General features: G+C 46.3%; 1 protein-coding gene across 18 annotated transcripts in view; it reads left to right on the forward strand.

Moving 5' to 3' along the window:
• Positions 1 to 22712, forward strand: part of LOC146346954 (uncharacterized) — a 71948-nt gene that overhangs the window by 39326 nt on the left and 9910 nt on the right. For 4 of the 18 annotated variants that reach the window (XM_084849526.1, XM_084849525.1, XM_084849527.1 and 1 more), the window contains exon 1: positions 1 to 17149. This exon is cut by the window's left edge and continues 17374 nt beyond it. In XM_084849526.1, coding sequence (XP_084705652.1) covers positions 16819 to 17149 — 331 coding nt within the window. In that variant the 5' untranslated portion in view covers positions 1 to 16818. Of the gene's footprint in view, positions 17150 to 20252; positions 20330 to 22712 lie in introns of all 18 variants that reach the window. The other 14 variants (XM_084849518.1, XM_084849523.1, XM_084849522.1 and 11 more) reach the window with 10 other exon arrangements.

Consider the following 22712-nt stretch of genomic DNA (forward strand, 5'->3'; position numbering starts at 1 on the left):
AAAAGATTTTGCCTGCCTGTGGAAATACAGCAAGGAGGGTGCCACTCTCACCTCCCTGGGAAGGGAATTCCAGAACCTTGCGGCAGCCACCAAGAAGGCCCTCTTGCATTCCCACCAGGCGAGCCTGTGCTGGTGGTGAGACTGCAAGAAGGGCCTTTCCTGAAGATCTCAGGGCATGAGCAGGCTCATAGGGGAGAATATGGTCTTTCAGATAACCTTTATAGGTCATGACCAGCCCTTTGAATTGTGCCTGGAAACAGACTGGGAGCCTGTGAAGTTGTTTTACCAGGGGAGTTGTACGCTTCCTGTAGCCAGCCCAGGCAACAGTCTGGCCGCAGTTCTTTGAACCAGCTGAAGGTTCCGAACACTCTTCTGAGGCAGCCCCACATAGAGCGCGTTACAGTAATCCAAATGGGATGTAACTAAGGCCTGTGTCACTGTGGCCAAGTCAGACATCTCAGGGAACGGGCACAGCTGGCGCACTAGCTTTGACTGTGCAAATGCACTCCTGGCCACCGCTGAAACCCTGGCATCCAGGCTCAGGGCTGAATCCAGAAGGACACCCAAGCTGTGAACCTGTGTCTTCAGGGGGAGTGTAATCCCATCCAGCACAAGCTGATTCCCTATTCCCTCATCTACCTTTTGACTGACCAGGAGCACCTCTGTCTTGTCTGGATTAAGCTTCAGTTTGTTTACCCTCATCCAGTCCATTACTGCCGACAAACACCGGTTCAGCACCACAACAGCTTCCTTAGAATTAGATGGAAAGGAAAAGTAGAGTTGGGTGTCATCAGCATACTGGTGACACCCAAACCCCCAAACTCCAGATAACCTCTCCCAGTGGTTTCCTGTATATGTTAAATTGCATGGGGGACAAACAGAACCCTGAGGAACTCCACAGGCCAATGGCCAGGGGGTCAAACAGAAGTCCCCCAGCACCACCTTCTGGGTCCACCCCTCCAAGAAACAATGCCTCCAAGTCCCATCCCAGCAAGGTGGCCCCGAAGGATATCATGCTTGATGGTATCGAAAGCCGCCGAGAGGTCCAGCAGAACCAACTGGGACAAACTCCCCCTGTCTAGTTCCCAGGGTAAGTCATCCACCAAGGCGACCAAAGCTCTTTCTGTTCTTTTTATGAATCTTGCTACAGTGATTTGTGCGCAGGTAACATCCAGGCTGGGTTACTATAATGTGTTATTCATAGGGTGGCTCTTGAAAACAGTTCAGAAGCTTGTGCATAATTCAGCAGCCAGAACTTTGACTGGTTCATCACGATGTAGCCATATTACACCAATCCTTAAGGAGTTACATTGGCTCCCTGTTCTCTACCAATCCCAGTTCAAGGTGCTGGTTAAGCCCAAAATGTTCGGGTCCAAATACCTGAAGAATCTCCTCCTATACTATCCTGCCTGAGCCCTGAGACCTTCAGAGGAGGCCCTTCTCCAAATACTATCAGTGGAACAAATATACTATACATTTACAAAGGAGAGGATGTTCTCTCTGGTAGCACCCCAGCTTTGGAATGCCCTCCAAAATGAGATGTGATTGGTGTTGACTTTTTTTCTTTTAGCACCAATTTGAAATGTTTCTTTTTGCCCAAACATTTTACCATTTTAAAATTTATTTTTAAACTGAATTGATTGTCTTGAGTGTTTTTTGTTTGGCTTCCTAGTTGAAGATATGTCAATCTGCCTATTTTCAAATGTAAGACAGAGTCCTATCAGTGTTTTCTGAAGGCTTTTTAAGAATTCCCCTCAGTAAGACCCCAAATAATACATTGGTATGAGAAACGAAGAAAAATATCTCCCTTAGGTGAGGCCTGGTCAAGACTAAAAAATCCACATTGTCATATTACCTCTGAACCCGTGCCAAAGTTTTGTGCTAGTTTTGTGCCATTTTGTACAACCAATCCCAATTTTTGTGCCATGGTGAATGATAGAAAGTGTGCTGTAGTGAATGATAAAAAACCCACATTATTATATCTCCTACGAATCTGTGCCAAAGTTTTGTGCTAGTTTTGTGCCACAAATCCCAGGTTTTGTGCCTCCAGCAAAAGCGTGAAAATGACATACCCTTAAGTGTGGCCTAGCAAATGACAAAAAATCAATTTTCTCATATCACCTCTGAAGTTTTGTGCCACAAATCCCGACTTTTGTGTCAGCCAAAAGCGTGACAACGCGTGACAATGACATACCTCGGGTTTTATAGGCCCCTTCCTACCCTACTGTTCTGTGATTCTATGATACCCTTAGATGGGGCCTAACGAAGGCTGGAAAATTCATATTGTCATATCACCTCCGAACCTGTGCCCAAGTTTTGTGCTAGTTCATGCTCTTTTGTCCCATAAATCCCAAGTTTTGTGTTGCCCCTATTTACTGAAGATTTGCTGAGTTCAATGGGTCTTTCTCCCTTGTGAATAATCGGAGAAGTTCCCCTTTTAAAATGTTTCCCTGCCAGACAGACCCAGTCAGGAAAAGCTGGCAACCCTACTATGTCTACATCAGATTCCTCATCTTCCCTTTCCATTCAGTCTAAAAGAGTATTTTAATGATGCTGATAATAGCATTGATAAGTACAGTTGAGATGCTCTTGGGATCCACACCCTCATGTATGAGATCTATTTCCCAATGCTATATATAGCCAATATCTTTGCATGTTCATGTATATATATGTAAGTAACTGTACTTGTCTGGAGATAAGCAACTAGTGCGCACTGCACATGGGGCGTGAACAGATTGAACATTATGTGTGAATATCTGTACCCGTGTTCAGATCTACTGCAGTGGTGAAAAAAAGTTTGTGAACCCTAATGCTGATTACATAAATTCCATAGTTGTACTATGATAGCCTTCGTGAATCAAAACCAGTCCTTTTCTAAATATCCAGTGGGGTTTATAGTAACCAATTCCATGCCTTGTGAAATAAAATGATGTATAAATTAGGCAAACAATGAGTACTTAAGAGTCAGGATATGTGCAAAAGTAAGTGAAGCCCTGGTTGCATCAGCTCAGTTAAAGGGGATAATTAGAATCAGGCATCTGCCCATAAAAGACAGAGGCCGATGGGCTTTGACTCAAGCTGAATTGAGAATGGAACATGATCTGTAGTGCTTGCTTAGGCTCCTCTCTCTTGACCTCTACACTGGAACCCAGCCTCCAGTCTCCCTGCAGTCCCGGTGCTGGATACAACTGTTGCCCATTATAACATCCCCAATGTCATATTTGTTGAGAGAACATGTAAATAACATGAAGATAACTGCTCAAACTAAATATGTAGAACATTTAACTTGGAAGTAGTACTGGTTCTGTATGACAGATAATTGTTGCCTATCAGTCATTCAATACAAAATCTGTGTATCGTGTAGGTGGTTTGATATGACTGTGGGCACACATGCTTTTCACAAGGTCACTGTGCACAGAAGTATCTTGATCCTGCATGTTGTTGCTGTTCTGTGCTGGTGATGCAGTTGCATATGTCTCTTGATTTCGAGGGTCAGGAATCTGGCATGCATCTGCACGAGAATATGGAATGGCGGAATAGTCCTGCATATCATCATCCACCACATCTGTGTGATGTCTTGAAGTCCTCGAGGCCTCATTAGACGAGTGAGCTTGCGATTCCATCGATAAGACCATCCATTAACTTCAATAATATAAGTGCGGGGATTTATTTGTCCCATGCAAGTTCCTTTTGTCCAGGGACATGACTTGTCTTGAGGAAATACCTGGTCACGTACAGAATCTCTAATGTGCAGTGGTGGTAACTCTTTTGTATCACTGTCATAGTAGGGTTTAGTTTTACTGTGTTTGTGTTGCAGTTGATCTGTGACTTTTGTTGCAACTTTAGGTTTCAACAATGCAAGAGATGTAGGCACCAAAGATGGTGTGCATCTGGACATAAGTCTTTGCATGGGGCTGCTAGTCATGCCAGCAGTGGGAATATTTCTCCACTCCAGAATAGCTTGCCAAATGTTTCTATTCTTTTCCATTTGTCATATTGCAGTCATAATTTTTTCTTTCAGAGTTATGGGGATTGTACGTGGCATATGTTGCACTGGCTGCACAGTTTCCTCCACTTTGAAATGTAGGATGCCTGGGAGACATCCAAGTCCTTCAAAGACATCATGGTAATTTTTTAGGATTTGGGCTTTTGATATGCCACCTTGTGCTTGTCAGAGTCAAGGTTCTGTTGGTTTCTAGTATGACTATGCGGATGTCTTGTGAGGCATGTAATGGATCTTATCTGTCTGCTGCTGGAATATCAAGGTGCTGCTGGAGCAAATGACATTTTTTCTCCATCACTGATAGCAATGTTGCAACCCTAATCCTTTTATCTTTACCATCCAGCCCTGTTGCAATTTCATAATTCTCCCACTGTGCTTTGAAAAACATCCGATTATTAAAAATATCATCTGCCATGACCATGGGCCCTGGAATTGGAATCATGATGGCTGTCATTGCCGTAGAGTTGGGAGTAGCAACAGTGGGTGGAGCTTCTGCTGTCACTGCTGTGTGTGCTGAATTAAAGAATAGTGGTGTCTGAGGCCTGCTGATGCTGCAGTCATTCCTTCTACCTATACAATATTTTTAGGCGACAAAGTTTGGATCCTGAGAGATATACAAGCAGCAAAGCCTGTGAATCCATTTATACTAGGGATGGCAGAGAATTTCTCCCTGAAACTTAGGGGGGCCGAGCGCCAACGTGTTCGGCCCCCTGAACAAGTTTCGGAGAAATTCTCCGCACCCCCAGCCCCCGCGCCCCCCCCGGGACGGGACTTACCTTTGGCGAATGTCCCTCCCGGCGGCGGGTCTGGCTGGCGGTTCGTCGGGTCTTCGTCTGGGGCGGGAGCGGCATTATTCCGTGTCCTGCATTCTGGGATGATGGAGAAGAGATCCTGGCCTTCCTCTCTGTGACAACTTTGCAAGTACTTGAAGAGCGCTATCATATCTCCCCCCAGTCTTCTGAAGGATAAACATGCCCACTTCTTTCAGTCTCTCTTCATAGGGCTTTGTTTCCAGTCCCCTGATCATCTTTGTTGCCCTCCTCTGAACCCTCTCCAGTTTGTGTGCATACTTCTTAAAGTGTGCTGGCCAGAACTGGATACAGTACTCAAAATGAGGCCTAACCAGGGCTGAGCAGAGGGAAACTAGTACTTCATGGGATTTGGAAGCTATGCTTCTATTAAGGCAGCCCCAAATAGCAGTTGCCTTTTTTGCAGCCACATGCCATTGTTGGCTCATATTTAGCTTGTGATCTACAACAATTCCAAGATCCTTCTCGCTTGTAGTATTGTTGAGCCAAGTATCCCCCATCTTGTAACTGTGCCTTTGGTTACTTTTTCCTAGGTGCAGAACTTGGCATTTATCCCTATTAAATGTCATTCTGTTGTTTTCTGCCCAGCGCTCCAGTCTATCAAGATGACTTTGAATTTTGTTTCTGTCTTCCAAAGTATTAGCTATCCCACCCAATTTGGTGTCATCTGCAAATTTTATCAGCATTCCCTGCACCTCCTCCTCCAGGTCATTAATGCAAATGTTGAAGAGCACTGGGCCCAGGACTGAGCCCTGCGGTACCCCACTCGTTACCTCTCCCCAGTTTGAGAAGATCCCATTGATAAGCACTCTTCGAGTCCGATTCTGTAGCCAACTGTGGATCCACCTGAGAGTTGTTTCATCTAGCCCACTTTGAGCTAGCTTGCTAATCAGGATATCATGGGGCACTTTGTCAAAAGCTTTGCTGAAGTCAAGGTATGTTATATCCACAGCATTCCCACAGTACACAAGGGAGGTTTACCTGAGCAAACAATGAGATCCGATTCGTCTGGCAGGATTTGTTCTGGACAAATCCCTGTTGGCTTCGAGTAATCACTGCATTGTTTTCAAGGTGCTTACAGATGGATTGCTTTATAATCTGCTCCAGAATGTTCTCAGGGATTGATGTCAGACTGACTTGTCTGTAGTTCCCAGATTCCTCCTTTTTACCTTTTTGAAGATAGGGACAACATTAGCCTTCCTCCAATCATCTGGCACTTCACCCACCCTTCATGATTTCTCAAAGATAATAGACAGTGGTTCTGAGAGCTCTTCTGCCAGGATGTCAGGCTGGAAACTGAGCCCATAGAGCCCCAGAGCAGTTCTGATTCTGAGGAAGAGCAACAACCCGTGGGAGAGGAGCTCGCTCATCGCTCACAGGCCCAGCGGCAGGGAGAGCTTCCTCCTGCCTGCATTCCTGAGAGAGATAGCGACCCTGGCAGTGAGAGAGCGGGGGAGGGGGCCTTGCTGGATGCTCGGTGCAGACGCAGGGAGCAGAGCCAGGTGGAGAGCACCAAGAGGAGGCGCTCTGCTCGCTTGGCGCTAAAACAACGGTCACGTCCTGAGGACCCAAGGGTAAGAGGGAGGAGCTCTTCATTGCCCATAAGTTCAGAGTCTTCCCGCCCTTCTCCTTCAAACGGAGACCAACTGCCTTACCTGGAGCTTAGGCTCCTCTGCCAACTACCCCAGTACAGTTCCTTGCTTAGTCACTGGTGATTAGCATCTGAAAGAGTCATTAAGTTGTAAAAGGAATAAACCCGTGGAAAGAATCCTTTTCATCTGTGTCTTGAGTTGGCTATTGGAGGGGACTGTAAGAGGCAGCTAGGGCACTCCTGACACAGTTCCTTTAGTCCATCCCTTTGCTTGGTCTTAAAAAAAATATGCCTGTGAACACATTTGTTGGGATAGAAAGCTTCAGGTTCTCAGAACTATCAGTGCCCCAGTTCGCATGACACAAGGGTGGTTAATATGCCACAGTGGCTTGTGAACCACCCACACACATGTGGAGGCATTCAAGGTGAAGCTGGACAGCCATCTGTCAGGGACGCTTTGACTTAGATTCCTGCATTGAGCAGGGGGTTGGAGTCGGTGGTCTTATAGGCTCCTTCCAAGTTTACTATTCTATGATTCTGTGTTCCAGCTCATTTCCATAATTCACCTCGCCAAGCATGGGTTGCAATGATGTTCAAGTCTGTGGTAATATCTTAACCACCCTGGCCAACCACCTTGGCCACCCACTCTCGCCGGGTCTGAATATCATGACACCCTGCACCCAGAGAAGGCGATTAGGGAAATCAGCCAGAATGTGACTGGTTCATGAAAACCTGGTGATTGACTTAGGGAGCTTCCAGATGAGACTTCTATTAGCAATGTTGTGAAAGTCTGGGAAGGGAGTGGAGTCCAGAGGACATTGTCCTGCTCGGCACCCAGAAAACCAGTCTGCGGACCCCTGTGCTTGCCATTTACATGTGCAATTTAGTATAACTGGTGCTGTTTATCCTACCATTTTGCATGAAATGGCCATTTACATAAAAAGCTTACACACGTTTTTCCACAAAATGGCATCTCGCAGATAAGTGGGATGCCCAGCAGGGTTAGGCAGCCACTGGGGTTCTGGCGAGTGGTGCACGAGGAGGGGGTGGGTGAGTTCGCCCATCCCTAGCTTCTGTTCTACAACTGCCATGCCTCAAACTTGGAATTTTGCAGGGTGTCCAGACAACATGCACAGGCTTGTGCCCTTAATTAACTGCTTTCTGAAATATTTGTTTCCTCCTACAACAAGTTGGATTCAACACCAGTGCTGAAATCATCTATTTCATCAGAGGCCTCTACAACCATTTCCTCATTCTCCCCCACTCACCCAGCTCACGTGTGATGACTGGTAAGCTCTATTTTGCTCTGTCGCACCTACGCCTTAAAAGGAGTGTATAAAACTCTTTTTAATTGTTTGGAGCTGGTTGTTTCCTGCACTGAGTGGGAGATCGTGGTTCCAAAGCTTTGCACTGCAATCAACCCTGGAGATGTGGGAACAACAAGAAAAAGAAGCCCAGACAAAATGAGGAAATAACGCCAGCCCTCAGCCTTCTGAGACTTCACCTGAAGCTTAGAAAGAGGAAGGGGAAAGTCGTGAGACAGTGGGGAAATCTCTCTCTCTCTCTCTCTGAAATAGAGCAAAACATAGTAATATTCTTTTTAGGTATCCCTGGGGAATCTCCGGTGTATGCTAACATCCCTGTGGTTCCATGTGTGCCCTACTAGTTGGCATAAGGCCATCAGGTTTACTATTAGAGGCAACAATTAGGACCTGCAAAAAAATTATTGGAGTCTGTTCTAACCTATTCACAGGAGAGCTGCTGTTCCGGGTTCCTGCCACACTGCCATGCCCTTCTCTGGGATACTATAACTGTGACCCCTCCATATTGCAGATGCTGCACTTTATATCATACTACCCCAACTGTACACACTCCACACGCTCATTAAATATATAGACAGGACTTGGACTGTGTTGGGTTTACCATCCTCCCATCTAGTTCTCCCTGCTAGGAGAATGGGAAGTGTAGGTTCAAGCAGGAATGAGGAAATGTACTGCCAGTGTGACATTGGATGCAGGCCCTTCTTTCTTTCCTTCCTTCCTTCCTTCCTTCCTTCCTTCCTTCCTTCCTTTGCCATTCACTCTTTCCATTCACTCCTTCCACTTCTCCCCATCTGCATTTTCCATTTTCCTTTTCCGACTGCAACTCAACATTCCCTGGTCCAACTGGGGTGGGGGAGTTGCCCCCTTGTTGGTATTTGTGTTGTCTTTACTTCTGTATATTCTTTGAGGTTGACTCAAATTAGCTGATATCTCCCTCTCCTTTCTCAGTGGTCAAGTTTGGGTACTTTTTCTGTCATCGCAGGCAGACAGAAAGAAGAGCCATGCTGAATCAAACCAAAGAAGTGCCATGCTGAATATTAAAAGTGATAAGAATATAAACACAATAAATAGTAATAAAAACAGCAGTAAAAGCCAACAATAAAACCAGCAGCAACAACAACGGCAATAACAGTAACAACAGCAATCATATCAAGAGAAGGCAAAGGTAAAGTAATATGTTTTCAAGGGCTTCTTGAAAGCCTGCAATGATGGAACATGGCGAGCCTCCAATGGCAACTTGTTCCAAAGGTGTGGGGCCACTCCAAAGAAGGCCTTCTCATGTGTGGGCACCCATCTAACTGCTCTTATGGGTGGGCAAATGAGAAGGGACTCTCTTTCTGTTCTTAAAGTGTGGGCAGGCTGATATGGGTGAAGGCGCTCCTTCAAGTAACTTGCTCCCAAACGATGTAAGGCTTTAAAGGTCAAAACCAGCACTTTAAACCAGGCTCAGAAAAATGGTGGTAACCAGTGCAGCTGGCACAGTATAGGCATTATGTGATCCAGTCACGTCGCCCCCACCAGTACTTGGCCAGCTGCATTCTGCACCAGCTGAAGTTTCTGAACTGTTTTCAAAGGCAGACCCCAGACAGCACATTACAGTAGTCCAGCTTGGATGTCACTAGTGCATGGATAACTGAGGCCAGCCCATCCAATTCCAGACAGGGCCACAGCTGGCAAACCAGCCTAAGCTGGTAAAATGCACTCCTGGACACTGCAGCCACCTGGGCTTCCCCAGTGAGTTCAGAGCCCAAGAGGACTCCCAGACTGTGAATTTGGTATTTTAGGGGAAGTGCCACACCATCTAAGACCAGCTGTAAACCTCCATCCAAAGTAGCTGGTTTCCCAACTCACAGTACCTCTATCTTATCTGGATTAAGTTTCAGCTTGTTCACCCTCATCCATCCCAAAACAGCCTCCAGACACTGGTTCAAGAGTTCCACAGCCTTCCTGGGATGTGCAGATGGAAACGAGAGATAGAGCTGAGCATCACCCTCATACTGCTGACATTTCAGCCCCAAACTCCTGGTGGCTTCCCCAGTCTGTTTCATGTAGATGTTAAAAAGAATGGGGGACAAGGCAGAACCTTATGGCACCCTGCAGGCTAATGGCCATAGGGTGGAACAGAAGTCCCCCAGAACCACCTTCCGAGATCCCTCCTCCAGGAGGGACCAGAAGCATGTTAAAAATGTGCTGCCCAAGCTCAATCCAGATGAACTATGCAGAAAGATACCATGATCAATGGTATCGAAAGCCACTGAGAGATCCAGAAGAACCAACAGGGTTGCACACACCTCATCCATTCCCCAGCATAAGTATTCAACCAGGGCGACCAAGGCTGTTTCCATCCTATAACCCGACCTGAAACCTGATTGGGAGGGTCTAGATAATCAGGTTCATCCAAAACAGCCTGGAGTTGTGAGGCCACCACTAGGGATGGGCGGAACCCCTACCTTTTGTTCTGGGGGGGTTTCGCGGGGGGGGAGGCGATCCGTCCCTCCCCCTGGAATCCTCTTCGGCCGGCGCCACTCCGCAGCGATTCCGTGGAGGCAGCAGCCGGCTCCCTATCGCCAGTGATACAGGCGGCCGCCAATGCCGTGCTGTATCGGGCTGACTCCAGACGCAAATGGCGTCCACAACGCCATTTGCGGCCGTAGAGGTCTTAGTTTAAGGTAAATGCAGCTGTAAATGGCTACATTTAGCTTAAACTAAGGGCTTTATGGTCGTAAATGGCGTCCGCTACGCCATTTGCATCTGTGGTTTTTCCCGAGTCTGGAGTCAGCCAGCGATACGGCATAGCAATGGCAGCCGTTTCGCTGGTGCTCCGGAGCGCCGGCGGGCAGGATCTGGCCAGGGAGGATTCTGCAGGGAGGCAGAGATAAGGGATCCTGTCCACCATGGACTCCGGAGGCTGGATTCTTTTGAATCTGGCCTCACTGGGGTCTGTGGCAGATTTCTCTGACATCCCGAGCCACCACACACTCCAGCACCTTGTGCAAGAATGGCAAATTTGACACAGGGCGGTAGTTATTTGAAGCCATAGGATCTAAGTTTGGTTTCTTCAACAAGGGCCTCACCACTAGGGATTCTGTAAGTGTCCGTCCAGGGGGTGGAATCAGAGGAACTCCCCCCTGCTCACCCCTGCAGACTTGGTTTACCGAGCCCCCACCCTGACCCACCGAGCTGCCAGGACTGCCTGCAGCCATGTCACAAATGGTGACTTCCTATGTTTCAGAATTTAAACCGTGTGCACAATGGGCAGCAATTTCCAGCCAGCCATTGTGTGCGAGATTTATTTTTTTAAAAAAAGTTGTTGCAGGTGCGTGGCTGGGGGGCGGGGGGCAGCTATTCTTTCTCCCCCTCCCATCCAATCCCAGCTCCCGTGAAGGCAGCGGCCTAATGGGAGGAGGGACACGAGGCTTTCCTCCTTCTGACAAGCCACTGCCCCCGTGTGTAGCTGGCCCAGGATGGGAGGAAGAGACAGGAATGATCCTCTCTCCTCCCCTCATCCTAGCTATGCAAAGGCAGCTTCTTGACAGGAGAATAAAGGAGAGAGGGAAGCCCCTCTCAGCTTCCTCCTCCCACCAAGCTGCTACCCCGTGTAGCTGGCCTGGGATGGGAGGGGGAGACAGGAACGATCCTTCCCCCCCACCCCATCCCAGCTACACTAGCCCTGGCCGCACCGAGGCCTTTCTTTCTTGCACCCAGTACTTTACAGCAGACGCGAGGAAGAAGGGCGATGGCGGCACCCCAGTGCTGTCATCCTGTCCTCCTCTAGAGTAGGCCTACTCCTCTAGAGTAGAGTGCTGGGGGCTGGATGCTGAAGCCCTTCTTTCCCACACCCACCCCTTGACAGCCTGCGTGAGGAAGAAGGTTGATGGCAGCACTCCAGCTTGCTCTAGAGTAGGCCAGGGTGAGAGTGCTGGGGGCTTGGCACATCGAGGGCTCGGCAGTCAAGGCCTTGTGCGAATAAAGCACACGGGGTTGACTAGAGTCCTTGGTGCCTCGGTGAGCAGCTGGGAAGAGCTCAGACTTGGCCTTGGCCAGCACCTTGGCTAGTAGCTGTCCCCTGCGTGCAAGGAGGCGATGCCTAGCAGCTGGGGCGTGTTGCCTCCTTGTCTTGCTGCCTGGGCAATTCACAGCACTTTTTGCATATAAGTCTATATGTGCACACATAGACTTATACGCAAAAAGTGCTGTGAATCGCCCATATACTCAAGATTCACAGCGCCTTTTGCGTATAAGCCTATGTGCACAGAGACTTCCGATCGCCATGTTTTTTAAGAACATGGTGATCACAGCAGAGGAGAACACTAGATGGGCAGGCCTGAGCAAGCTGCAGGCCACTTGCCGACTGGGGGAGGGCGTTGAGCACCGTCCGAGGACCAGCAAGTGGGGGCAGGAGCTGGACGGGCATCCAGAGAACCCAGACGGGGGTGGGTTCTCATATCTCCACTCACCATACCTTCTTTCGAAGCTGCAGGGACCTTGGAAATACTTTTTATTCTATTTTTTATCTTTATAAATGAAATAAACAATAGCAACAACCCAGTCATTATCTACAGTTTCCAACAATACAGTATCCTTAAGAGGACACAGCAATAATGAGAGAGAGACAAAAAGAGCGAAAAAGAAAACATCAGAAGAAAAGGAAGAGGAAAGCAGGAGGGGAAAAGAAAAAATATAAAAAAGTTACTTCAAGGGATTAAATTTAAACTGCATTACACACAAACTTGAAGTATCATTCTATTTAAAAATTATACCTATATCACTGCCAATATTACACTTCAGTACAGCATAGGTAATCAACCTTAAATTTCAGTATCATATCATCAGTCTTATAGCAAGGAAGCAAGCATACAATTCATTTCCACTAACCATATATTGCCCTTCAGTTAATATATAATAATAGAGCTAAAAAAATTTAGCCAGCCAAAGATATTACTAATCACAGCCTCATAATAATGAAAGTAATAATAATAGTAAAAAAGAAAGATTTTATTTAAAAAGGATAAAAATAATAACAAATCACTAATATATTTTATACAATCTATATTTTAGATAATATCATTTCTATATATCTATATGAATGTGTACATATCTATACACACACAAATAAGAATTTTATGTACAGTATATCATATCTAATATAAAAAAGAAGAAGTAAAAAGAAGACAGGAATGTATATAAACAATCCTCCGCCCTGGCATACTGCCCAGCCCTTGTAGCCTAAAGAAATCTAAAGAGCAATCTTGATTGACGAATTCTTAGTTCATGAAGCTGGAAAAGATATCTCCTGTGCTTTACTTTGTATGCCGCCAGCTAACCAAGCCTCCGCCAATTCATGATTTAATTTTTTTTTTCATCTGGCCTTCAAAAAGAATGCAAAATATAGCAGGATATTTGATATGATATTGCAGATTCATTTGTCTTGCCTGATTTCTCACCTTGGTAAATTGCCTTCTTTTGTCCGTGATTTCTTTAGTGTAATCCGGAAATAGCATAACTTTATCTTGAGTTGGCCCCCAAAGAAGTCCTTTCATTTCTCTTGCCAAATGCAGAATATGATTTTTTGTAGAGATTCTTGCAAATTGGACTATGACAGTTGCAGTTCCATTGGTGCTACGAGCTGCACCTGGAACATGGTATGCATGCTCAATATCAAGTAAATAATCAGCTGGCAGAACAAGTAGCTCATGCAGAAATTTATCCAGGAATTTAGGCAGGCTTATCCCATCAGGCAAATCTTTAATACCCAGGATACGCAGATTTGCTCTACGCGAATATGCCTCCAGTTGGGAAATTCTAGCAGACAGGATATTATGATAGGCTTGCATAGTAGCCTCTTGCACAGAAATCTGTTCTTGGAGGGCATTAACCTTCAGTTCCGTCTTTTGCCGAGAGCTATTAATTAAATCCACAGCCCCTTGAAGGATAGTAATGGAATCTTGGATTGTATCCAGCCTCTTAGCCTGTTCTGCTAGTTGAAAAGACAAAGTTTTTATCAAAGCCAGCAGCTCCCCTACATCTGCAGAATTTTTAAAAACCTTTGGCAAGGGGGGAATTAGGGGGGTCAGCGGTGGTCCCACAACTTTCTTCCTTCCCTTTGATGCTGCCATCCCCCTCTTCCAAAGACAAAGCAAGTAGGTATAGTTACAAACAAACAGTCACTTACACAGATTTTGCAGGTCCTCAGATGTTGTTGCTATTTTCAACTCAAAATTACTAAGTAAAATTGGCGCTCATCAGCCCTGAATTCTCCTCACTACATAGGAGTCTCAAAACAGCTTTGAGTAGGTGACACTCCGGAAAACCAACCTTAGAGTCCAGCCCTTCTGCCACTTCGCAAAAGGTGTTGTTCTTCCAAGATCTTATCCAGATGGTACTCTAGCTTCCCCTTTTAATTCCAGGGGAAGATGAAAAGGTTTTTCAATCTTTTGAAAGCTGTTTGAGGGGGCGACCTACGGAACCTCCGCAGAACGCTTGCCAGAGCGACATGGCGCCGACCGGAAGTCCCAAAGCTGCAGGGACCTCAGTGTCCCTCAAGGAAGCATATACCATCTGAGAGGCCCAAATATCCAGCCCAGCTCTGGTAGATCTTCACAAGCCAGGATGGACAAGGAGCTAAAGGGCAAGTAGTAGGCCTCAGTCCTCCAAGCAGTTTGTCCACTAGTAGCCATTCGGAATGGTAAATAGGTTACCTTGTCCATGAAGTAAAATAGCAGTCAGGAGCAATGCATGAATATTTCCATTCCCTAATCGTTAGGCAACATCTAATTCCACTGATTTTTAATTAAGGAGTAGCTGAGGGTGGAAGAAGACAGTTTTAAAAGTTCAGAAAGAGAAGAGACCAGAGCTAAAGTGACTTCACAGCGAAAGCCTCCAACACAGCTCTGATAGGAGAGACGGGATAGATGGGGATATATATGCATGTGAGGGTTGGAAAGGGTCAGGACAATCTCTATCTTTGCTTGCAGTTTGAGGAGAATGTCTTCTTCCTTTGTTCCTTTGACATGATGAACACCATTTGTTGTTGTTGTTGTTCAGTCGTTCAGTCGTGTCCGACTCTTCGTGACCCCATGGACCATAGCATGCCAGGCCTTCCTGTCCTGCGCTCTCTCCCGGAGTGTGCTCAAGTTCATATTCATTGCATCGGTGATGCTATCTAGCCATCTCATCCTCTGTTGTCCCCTTCTCCTTTTGCCTTCAGTCTTTCCCAGCATCAGGGTCTTTTCCAGAGAGTTTTCTCTTTGCATTAGGTGGCCAAAATATTTGAGCTTCAGCTTCAGTATCTGTCCTTCCAATGAGCACTCAGGGTTGATTTCCTTTAGGATGGACTGATTTGACCTCCTTGCAGTCCAGGGGACTCATAAGAGTCTTCTCCAGCACCACAGTTCGAAAGCAAGAACTGGAGAAGGAAATGGCAACCCATTCCAGTATTCTTGCCAAGAAAACACCATGGAACGTAAAACCCCATGATGAACACCATACTAGAGATAATTGTGTGTATGTTTGTAATACTTCCGTTAATGTGTTGATATTAACCTGAGCAGAGCGTTTTGACTGGGAAAGGGTGAGCAGGGGAGGGTTTATCTTCCCCCTCCAGACTATAAATGCTGCACTTTAAATCATACCACGGCACATGTAGACATTCATCTACACCCTCCTTTATAGAGGCAGGAGCTGGACTGAGTTGGGTTTACCATCCTCTAATCTAATTGCAGCCTAGAACCATAAAGTTCAAGCAGAATACTGTAAGTGCAGGAAAAGGAAATATACCACCGGTGTGACATAGGATATGTTCTGAAGGCTGGATCCAGACTTCACATTCTGGCAGCCGAAGGACGCTGCTTGCAGAAAAGGACCTGGAGAGAGTGCTTGGAGAGAGCAAGTCAGCTCTCTGCATCGTCTTCAGATCTGGTTACACCACAGACTGCTTCCCATGCAGACTGAGCTTGCGTCTATTGTTCTCTCCCCAGGCTCAGTTGCGTGTGCTGCGGAGCCTCCTATCGTCCTCTTGTGCGTTGTGCTGGCCTCCATAGGTGGAGACAACCTGTGCTGGTTTGGCCTTCCACGTCTGGTACAGCAAGATGTGACTGGCAATGCCTGGTTAGCCCAGTGCCTCAGCAGTTCAGGTGGAGTACTTGCTTGTTGGCCTTGGATAGCTGTGCAATACTGTTTTTGGCACTGAGACTGCTGAAAGAACAGACAGTGCTGGCAGACTTTAATGCCATAGATTCGGTGTGGATGCACATAGGAAAGGATGGTGGTTTCAGCAGTTACGCATGGTGGCATGTGTTCCCCTTCCCAACTCTTTCCTGGGTTAGCTGCTGAGGGTCCCGCTTCCGAGAGTGGAAGGCTGGTGTTGATGGCAGCGATCCTGGTGGGATCAGCCGGTAGGGATTCCAGACAGAAAGGTGTTAGCAGAATGGATGATCACCCACTTGTGCAGTGAAGAGGGTTTTGCTTTTCTTTGGCCAAGTCTGGATTTTGAGTGGAATGTGCTCCCCTCTCTTGTTCAAAGCAGCCTTTCTTCAATAGGTTCCCATCACAAGACTTCCCGGTTTTGAGCTCTGACTTTGAGTGGCATGAGGCCAGGGAGATGCAGCCTCACACTGTGTAACGTGTCATCTGAGTGATGGTGTGCCTGGGTGGGTTTTATGTATGTGTTGTGATTGGGTCCAGATGTACATGTCCGTTTTTCTGAATTTCCCATTAACTCAATAGGAGAGAATTTAGTTACACCATTATTTGACCTGATGGCACTTTTCAGAATGGAGGGGGTTTGGTTGAGATATACATGTATTCACCTCAGCCGCATTTTGCTACACCCACTTTCTTGGCAACTCCACCAGCACACTTTTGCAGATGGCGTGGATTCCTGGGTAAGATCTAGGTTGGAGAACAGGAGGAGATCCAGTGGAGGAAGCTGCCACAGCCTGGTGGAGGGCAGTTTTCACCATGGGGGAGGGGAGGGCTCTGCCAAATCAGATCCCTTCCAGCTGGTAGACTAGGAATGTGAAGAATCTACTGTAAGTCTATTAATTGTGTGTTCCCTTTTTTTTCCAGAGAAAAAAGTGAAGAACTTGTGTGCCCATGGACAGGATTTTATTTACCTTGTCTTTTATTCCAAATATGACATCAGAAAATACCAACTCTACTTTGGTGCAAGAACCTCTGTCTTGGCTAACTTACAATTTGGAAGGTTGTCCAAACTATCTGGTGTATTCATTGATAATGTCAGTAATTTTGACAGTATTGTACTATCCCTTTGCTGTAATGGGATTCATATTCTATACTGGTAGTTTATTCTATTTCATTACTAAAAAAATTTGGGACTTACCAGACGATTTTACAAGTGAACAGTGGGACAAGCCAAGGCAAATATTGGGCTCTGTGTCAGATCTTCTAGGAAGGCCGCTGCATGGTAAGCATGATTTTCTCACTTACTCTCCAAGGGGCTGGATTTCTGTGTTCTTCTGATGCAATATCACTTTGTTTCAGAAGGCGAATGAGAATCCAGCTATCCTCTTCTTTTGTTGCACAGTCATGTCATGTTGTTGGATCATGAGCTGGGAATGTTATGCGACCCAACATAACTTGAACATTATGGTGAATGACTGAATTTAAGCAGGGCAATCACTGTGCTTTCTATCGTGGACCCAGCCCTCGTCCTTCCCTCTAGGTGGGGAGCCAAATGGTCATTAAAGGTATAAAAATACTTGAGAAAGGCTTTCTGAATGGCGGGTTCACAGTGCACCTTTTCAGACAGACAACATTTGCATAGCACCTAAAACACTTTTGATTTTTCCTGGAATTAAGTAATGAAAAAGTTTATCAAATTTTCTTTTTCATAATGGAAGAAAAACCAAACTTGCTTAATGCATTTGGGTCTCTGAAAGGGTGTGAGGCCAATTTATCTGAGTTTCAACAGAAAATGTTGACTCACAGATGCCTGTGCGGCAGGCAAAATAAACCCTGAAGTTGTTGATAGATCTCTGCAAAGGCCTCTCTGTTCTGGTAGTTTTTTGAATAGCACTTTTGGTTGCTTTCTTTTTCTAAGACCTTTTTCGCCACAGAACACGCTTCTTTAGTCAGGGCTGTGATCCCTGCAGAACTAAGTGGAACAAAATTCTATTCATCTACAGACTTTCATTTCAATAATTACAATACCTGTGACTTCAAAATATATTCTCATCATGTGTTCAGTTTGTCTCACTTTTTTCACTAGTGTTTTAGGGTTGCAATATTCTTTTAGGGTTGGACTGTTCTTCTTTAGCCTGCTGTGTTGAGGTTCTTCTTCACTATTAATCACCTGATTGATCAGCTTCTTGAGGACTTTATGGAAAGTATCCTCATAGTGAAGTTCTTGGAGCAGATGGAGTCCAGAGGACATCCTGTCACTCAGCACCCCGGACACCAGTCTGTGGACCCCTGTGCTTGCCATTTACATCTGCAGTTTAGCATAACTAGAGCTGTTAATGCCACCATTTTGCGCAAAGTGGCCATTTGTGTAAAAAAACCTTACCCATGGTTTTCCACAAAATGGCATCTCGAAGGTGAGTGGGATGCCCTTCAGGGTTGGAGGGCCAATGGGCACAGGATGGTAGTTATCTGAAACCATAGGATCTAAATCTGGTTTCTTCAGCAAGGGCCTCACCACACCTTCTTTCAAAGGTGCAGGGACATCAGTGTCCCTCAAGGAGGCATTTACCACCTTGGAGGTCCAGATATCCAGCCCAGCTCTGGTAGATTTCACAAGCCAGGATGGACAAGGATATAAAAGGCAAATAGTAGGCCTCAGTCCTCGAAGCTGTTTGTCCACTAGTAGCCATTCAGAATGGCAAATAGGTTATCTTGTCCATGAAGTAAAATGGCAGTCAGGTGCAATGCATTAACATTTCCATTTCCTAATAGTTAGGCAACTTCTAGTTGCACTGAATCGTAATTAAGATGGAGCTGAGAGTGCAAAAATAGAGATTTAAAAGTTCAGAAAGAGAGAACACTAGATCTAAACTGATTTCACAGCAGAAGCCTCCAACACAGCTCTGACAGGAGAGAGGTAAGAGATGGGGATAGATATGCATATGGTGTATATATCTGTAACATATCTGTGTATATATCTGTGTATATATCTGTAACATTTCCTTTCATGCTTTGATATTAACTAAAGGAGAGCATTTGGAGTGGGAAAGGGTGGGTTTATCTTCCCCCTCCAGGCTATAAATGCTGCGCTGTAAATCTTACCACCCCACACATAAGTACTCTTCTACACCTTCTCTATATAGGCAGGAGCTGGACTGAGTAGGGTTTACCATCCTCAAATCTAATTGCAGCCTAGATTTGTAAAGTTGAAGCAGAACACTGTAAGTGCAGGAAATGTGACATAGGATATGTTCTGAGGGTCGCATCCAGACTCTCCATTCTAGCAGCACAAGGAAGCTGCTTGCAGAAAAGGACTTCCACATCCTCTCCTCTCCTCCTCCCCTTCAGCCCCCCATGAGCCCTCCACATCTCCAGGGAGTCCACCAAACCCTGTGGAGGAATTCTGGGGGGCACTTGGGGGACTGCAGGAGAGACGAGAGGATGTGGAAGTGTCATTCCACAAGCAGGGTCCTTCCGCTGACGGACTGAGGATTCTGGATCCAAGCAGTGAGAAGTTTCAGGGATTCCAGCACTTGCTCATGGTTCCGTTTCCTTAGAAGGAGGTCTGGAGACTTTCCACGACGTAAGATATATTTACACATAAAACAGGCTGGGCATAAGCTGGGGGGGGGTGACTAGAGTAACACTCCTGCCCCCCATCATCTGTCCAGGGGAACCCATAGTGCCCTAGGAGTGCTTGGAGAGAGCAAGTCAGCTCTCTGCGTCGTTTTCAGATCTGGTTACGCCACAGACTGGCTGCAACCCACGCAGACTGAACTTGCGTCTATTGTTCTCTCCCCAGGCTCAATCGCATGGGCTGTAGCTCCTTGTATTGTCCTCTTGTTCATCGTGCTGGGCCTCTGTCCGTGGAGACAACATATGCGGCTTTGACCTTCCACTTCTGTTACAGCACGACATGAGTTGAAACGTATGGCTAGCCCAGTGCCTCAGTGGTTGGGGTGGAGTACTTGCTTATGGGCCATGGAGTACAAGTTGTTCACCCACCCTCATGGCCCCGAAAAAGGCCAGTGTGAAGGCTGTTCAGGATACTTGACTGTGACCGAAGACCAACAGATGGCTGGGATCCTTCTCAGCAAACGGGTGGGGAGGGAGAAGGTTATAGGCCTCCCAGTCTCTGGCTTAATTAGGGTAGTCCTGTGCCAACCCTCCAGAGAGCATGGAGGGTTGGCACAGGATTGATCAGCCTCTTGAGGACTTTATGGAAGGTATCCTCCCTGTGAAGTTCTTGGAGTGTTCCCCACATACCTAACTCTTCAATGTTTAAAACTGAATAACTGAGTTTAAATAATATGTATTGCTATCAAGAACTGTAGAAGTGGACACAGCGGTTACAACTGAGAGGCCTTCTTTTTTGTGCCACGTAGATATTGCTGCAGTGATGGGAGTACCAGATCACCTTACCTGTCTCCTGAGAAACCTGTACGAGGGTCAAGAAGCAACAGTAAGAACCAGACATGGAACAACCGATTGGTTCAAAATTGGGAAAGGAGTACGACAAGGCTGCATATTGTCACCCTGCTTATTTAACTTATATGCAGAGTACATCATGAGAAATGCTGGGTTGGATGAATCAGAGGTCGGAATTAAGATTGCTGGGAGAATTATCAACAACCTCCGATATGCAGACGATACCACCCTAATGGCAGAAAGCAAAGAGGATCTAAAGAGCCTCTTGTTGAGGGTGAAAGAGGAGAGTGCAAAAGCTGGTTTGAAACTCAACATTAAAAAAATTAAGATCATGGCATCTGGCCCCATCACTTCCTGGCATATAGAAGGGGAAGAAATGGAAGCAGTGACAGATTTTACTTTCTTGGGCTCCAAGATCACCGCAGACGGTGACTGTAGCCATGAAATTAAAAGACGCTTGCTCCTTGGGAGGAAAGCTATGGCCAACCTAGACAGCATAGTAAGAAGCAGAGACATCCCCTTGCCGACAAAGGTCCGTCTAATCAAAGCTATGGTTTTCCCAGTAGTAATGTATGGCTGTGAGAGCTGGACTATAAGGAAGGCTGAGCGCCGAAGAATTGATGCTTTCGAACTGTGGTGCTGGAGAAGACTCTTACGAGTGCCCTGGACTGCAAGGAGGTCAAATCAGTCCATCCTAAAGGAAATCAACCCTGAGTGCTCATTGGAAGGACAGATACTGAAGCTGAAGCTCCAATATTTTGGCCACCTAATGCGAAGAGAAAACTCCCTGGAAAAGACCCTGATGCTGGGAAAGACTGAAGGCAAAAGGAGAAGGGGACGGCAGAGGATGAGATGGCTAGATAGCATCACGGATGCAATGAATATGAACTTGAGCACGCTCCGGGAGAGAGCGCAGGACAGGAAGGCCTGGCGTGCTATGGTCCATGGGGTCACGAAGAGTCGGACACGACTGAACAACAACAACAAGATATTGCTGCAATATTTACCTCAAACCTCCTATGTTTGTGAAACTCTCTTGACTTATCAAATGCTTTTATTCAGTCCTTCTTGTAAAGGCATCTTGTTTTGACCTTCTCTGGTAGGAAGATTCAATAAGCATAGCAGAAAGCTGTATTAGCCAATGGAACCATTTATATTACTTTAACTGTTCTTATGGGAAATTACAGCCCCCTCTGTTCATCGGGAATTTGTGAAAATTAATCTGCTGAATTCTTTCAGCTTTTTTGAGAGAGAGTTCTCTTAGAATACCAAATGGAAAAAGTTGACTTTGCCTATAGATTCTCATAGATCAGTCCTATGGGCCAGCCATGCCGGCAGAACAGTCCCCAGTGGCTCTCATCAGAAACTATTCTAATACGTATGCTACCCCTGTGCAGGGAAAGGCTGCTGCAAGCCTTAATCTAACCAGGAAGTGATGCTGAGGTCACCCATGACTATACGCCTGGGAGTCCTCAACAGTGAATCTTAGGGCACCTCTGTGACCAGACAATGAGAATGAAGGGCAGCAGCGGAATCCCTAATCCTGGGGTCTCCAATGTGGAGGCCAGGGGCACCAATGTGCCCAGGTTGACTTCCCTACCAGGCTCACTGCCGCTCCTGATTTTTATTCTTCAACATTTTTATTCTTTAACATTCAACATTAAAAACAACCAACTGGAAGGTTGGCATGGTCAAAGCAGAAGGGCAACGCCACCTTTCTTTGGGTTCAAAGGAGTTGTTTCGTGTTTTGGAGCTCATCTCACACCTCTCCCTTGTAATTAGTTTCTTGGGCATGTTACTTTTCTTTCAGTCTCACCTCTTTGCCTTCTGGGAGGTGGGTGTTTTGTGTCTGGCCATGCCCACTGTGGCCGCCATTTTGTGAATACTGAAGCCCCCGCCATGGCAGCCATTTTGTGAGAGCGCCCATGTTGTTGTTCAGTTGTTAAGTCGTGTCCGACTCTTGGTGACCCCATGGACCATAGCATGCCAGGCCTTCCTGTCCCCCACTCTCTCCCAGGGTGTGCTCAAGTTCATGTTCTTTGCATCGGTGATGCTATCTAGCCATCTCATCCTCTGCTGTCCCCTTCTCCTTTTGCCTTCCATCTTTCCCAGCCTCAGGGTCTTTTCCAGTGACTTTTCGTATTAGGTGGCCAAAATCTTTGAGCTTCAGCTTCAGTATCTGTCCTTCCAATGAGCAGTCAGGGTTGATTTCCTTTAGGATTGACTGATTTGACTTCCTTGCAGTCCAGGGGACTCGTAAGAGTCTTCTCAAGCACCACAGTACGAAAGTATAAATTCTTCGGCGCTCAGCCTTCCTTATAGTCCAGCTGTCACAGCCATACATTGCTACTGGGAAAACCATAGCTTTGATTATACGGACCTTTGTCGGCAAGGTGATGTCTCTGCTTCTTACTATG

This window comes from Heloderma suspectum, chromosome 4, assembly GCF_057233095.1.
Source record: "Heloderma suspectum isolate Gila_16-S chromosome 4, 16-S_ref, whole genome shotgun sequence".
NCBI lineage: Eukaryota > Metazoa > Chordata > Lepidosauria > Squamata > Helodermatidae > Heloderma > Heloderma suspectum.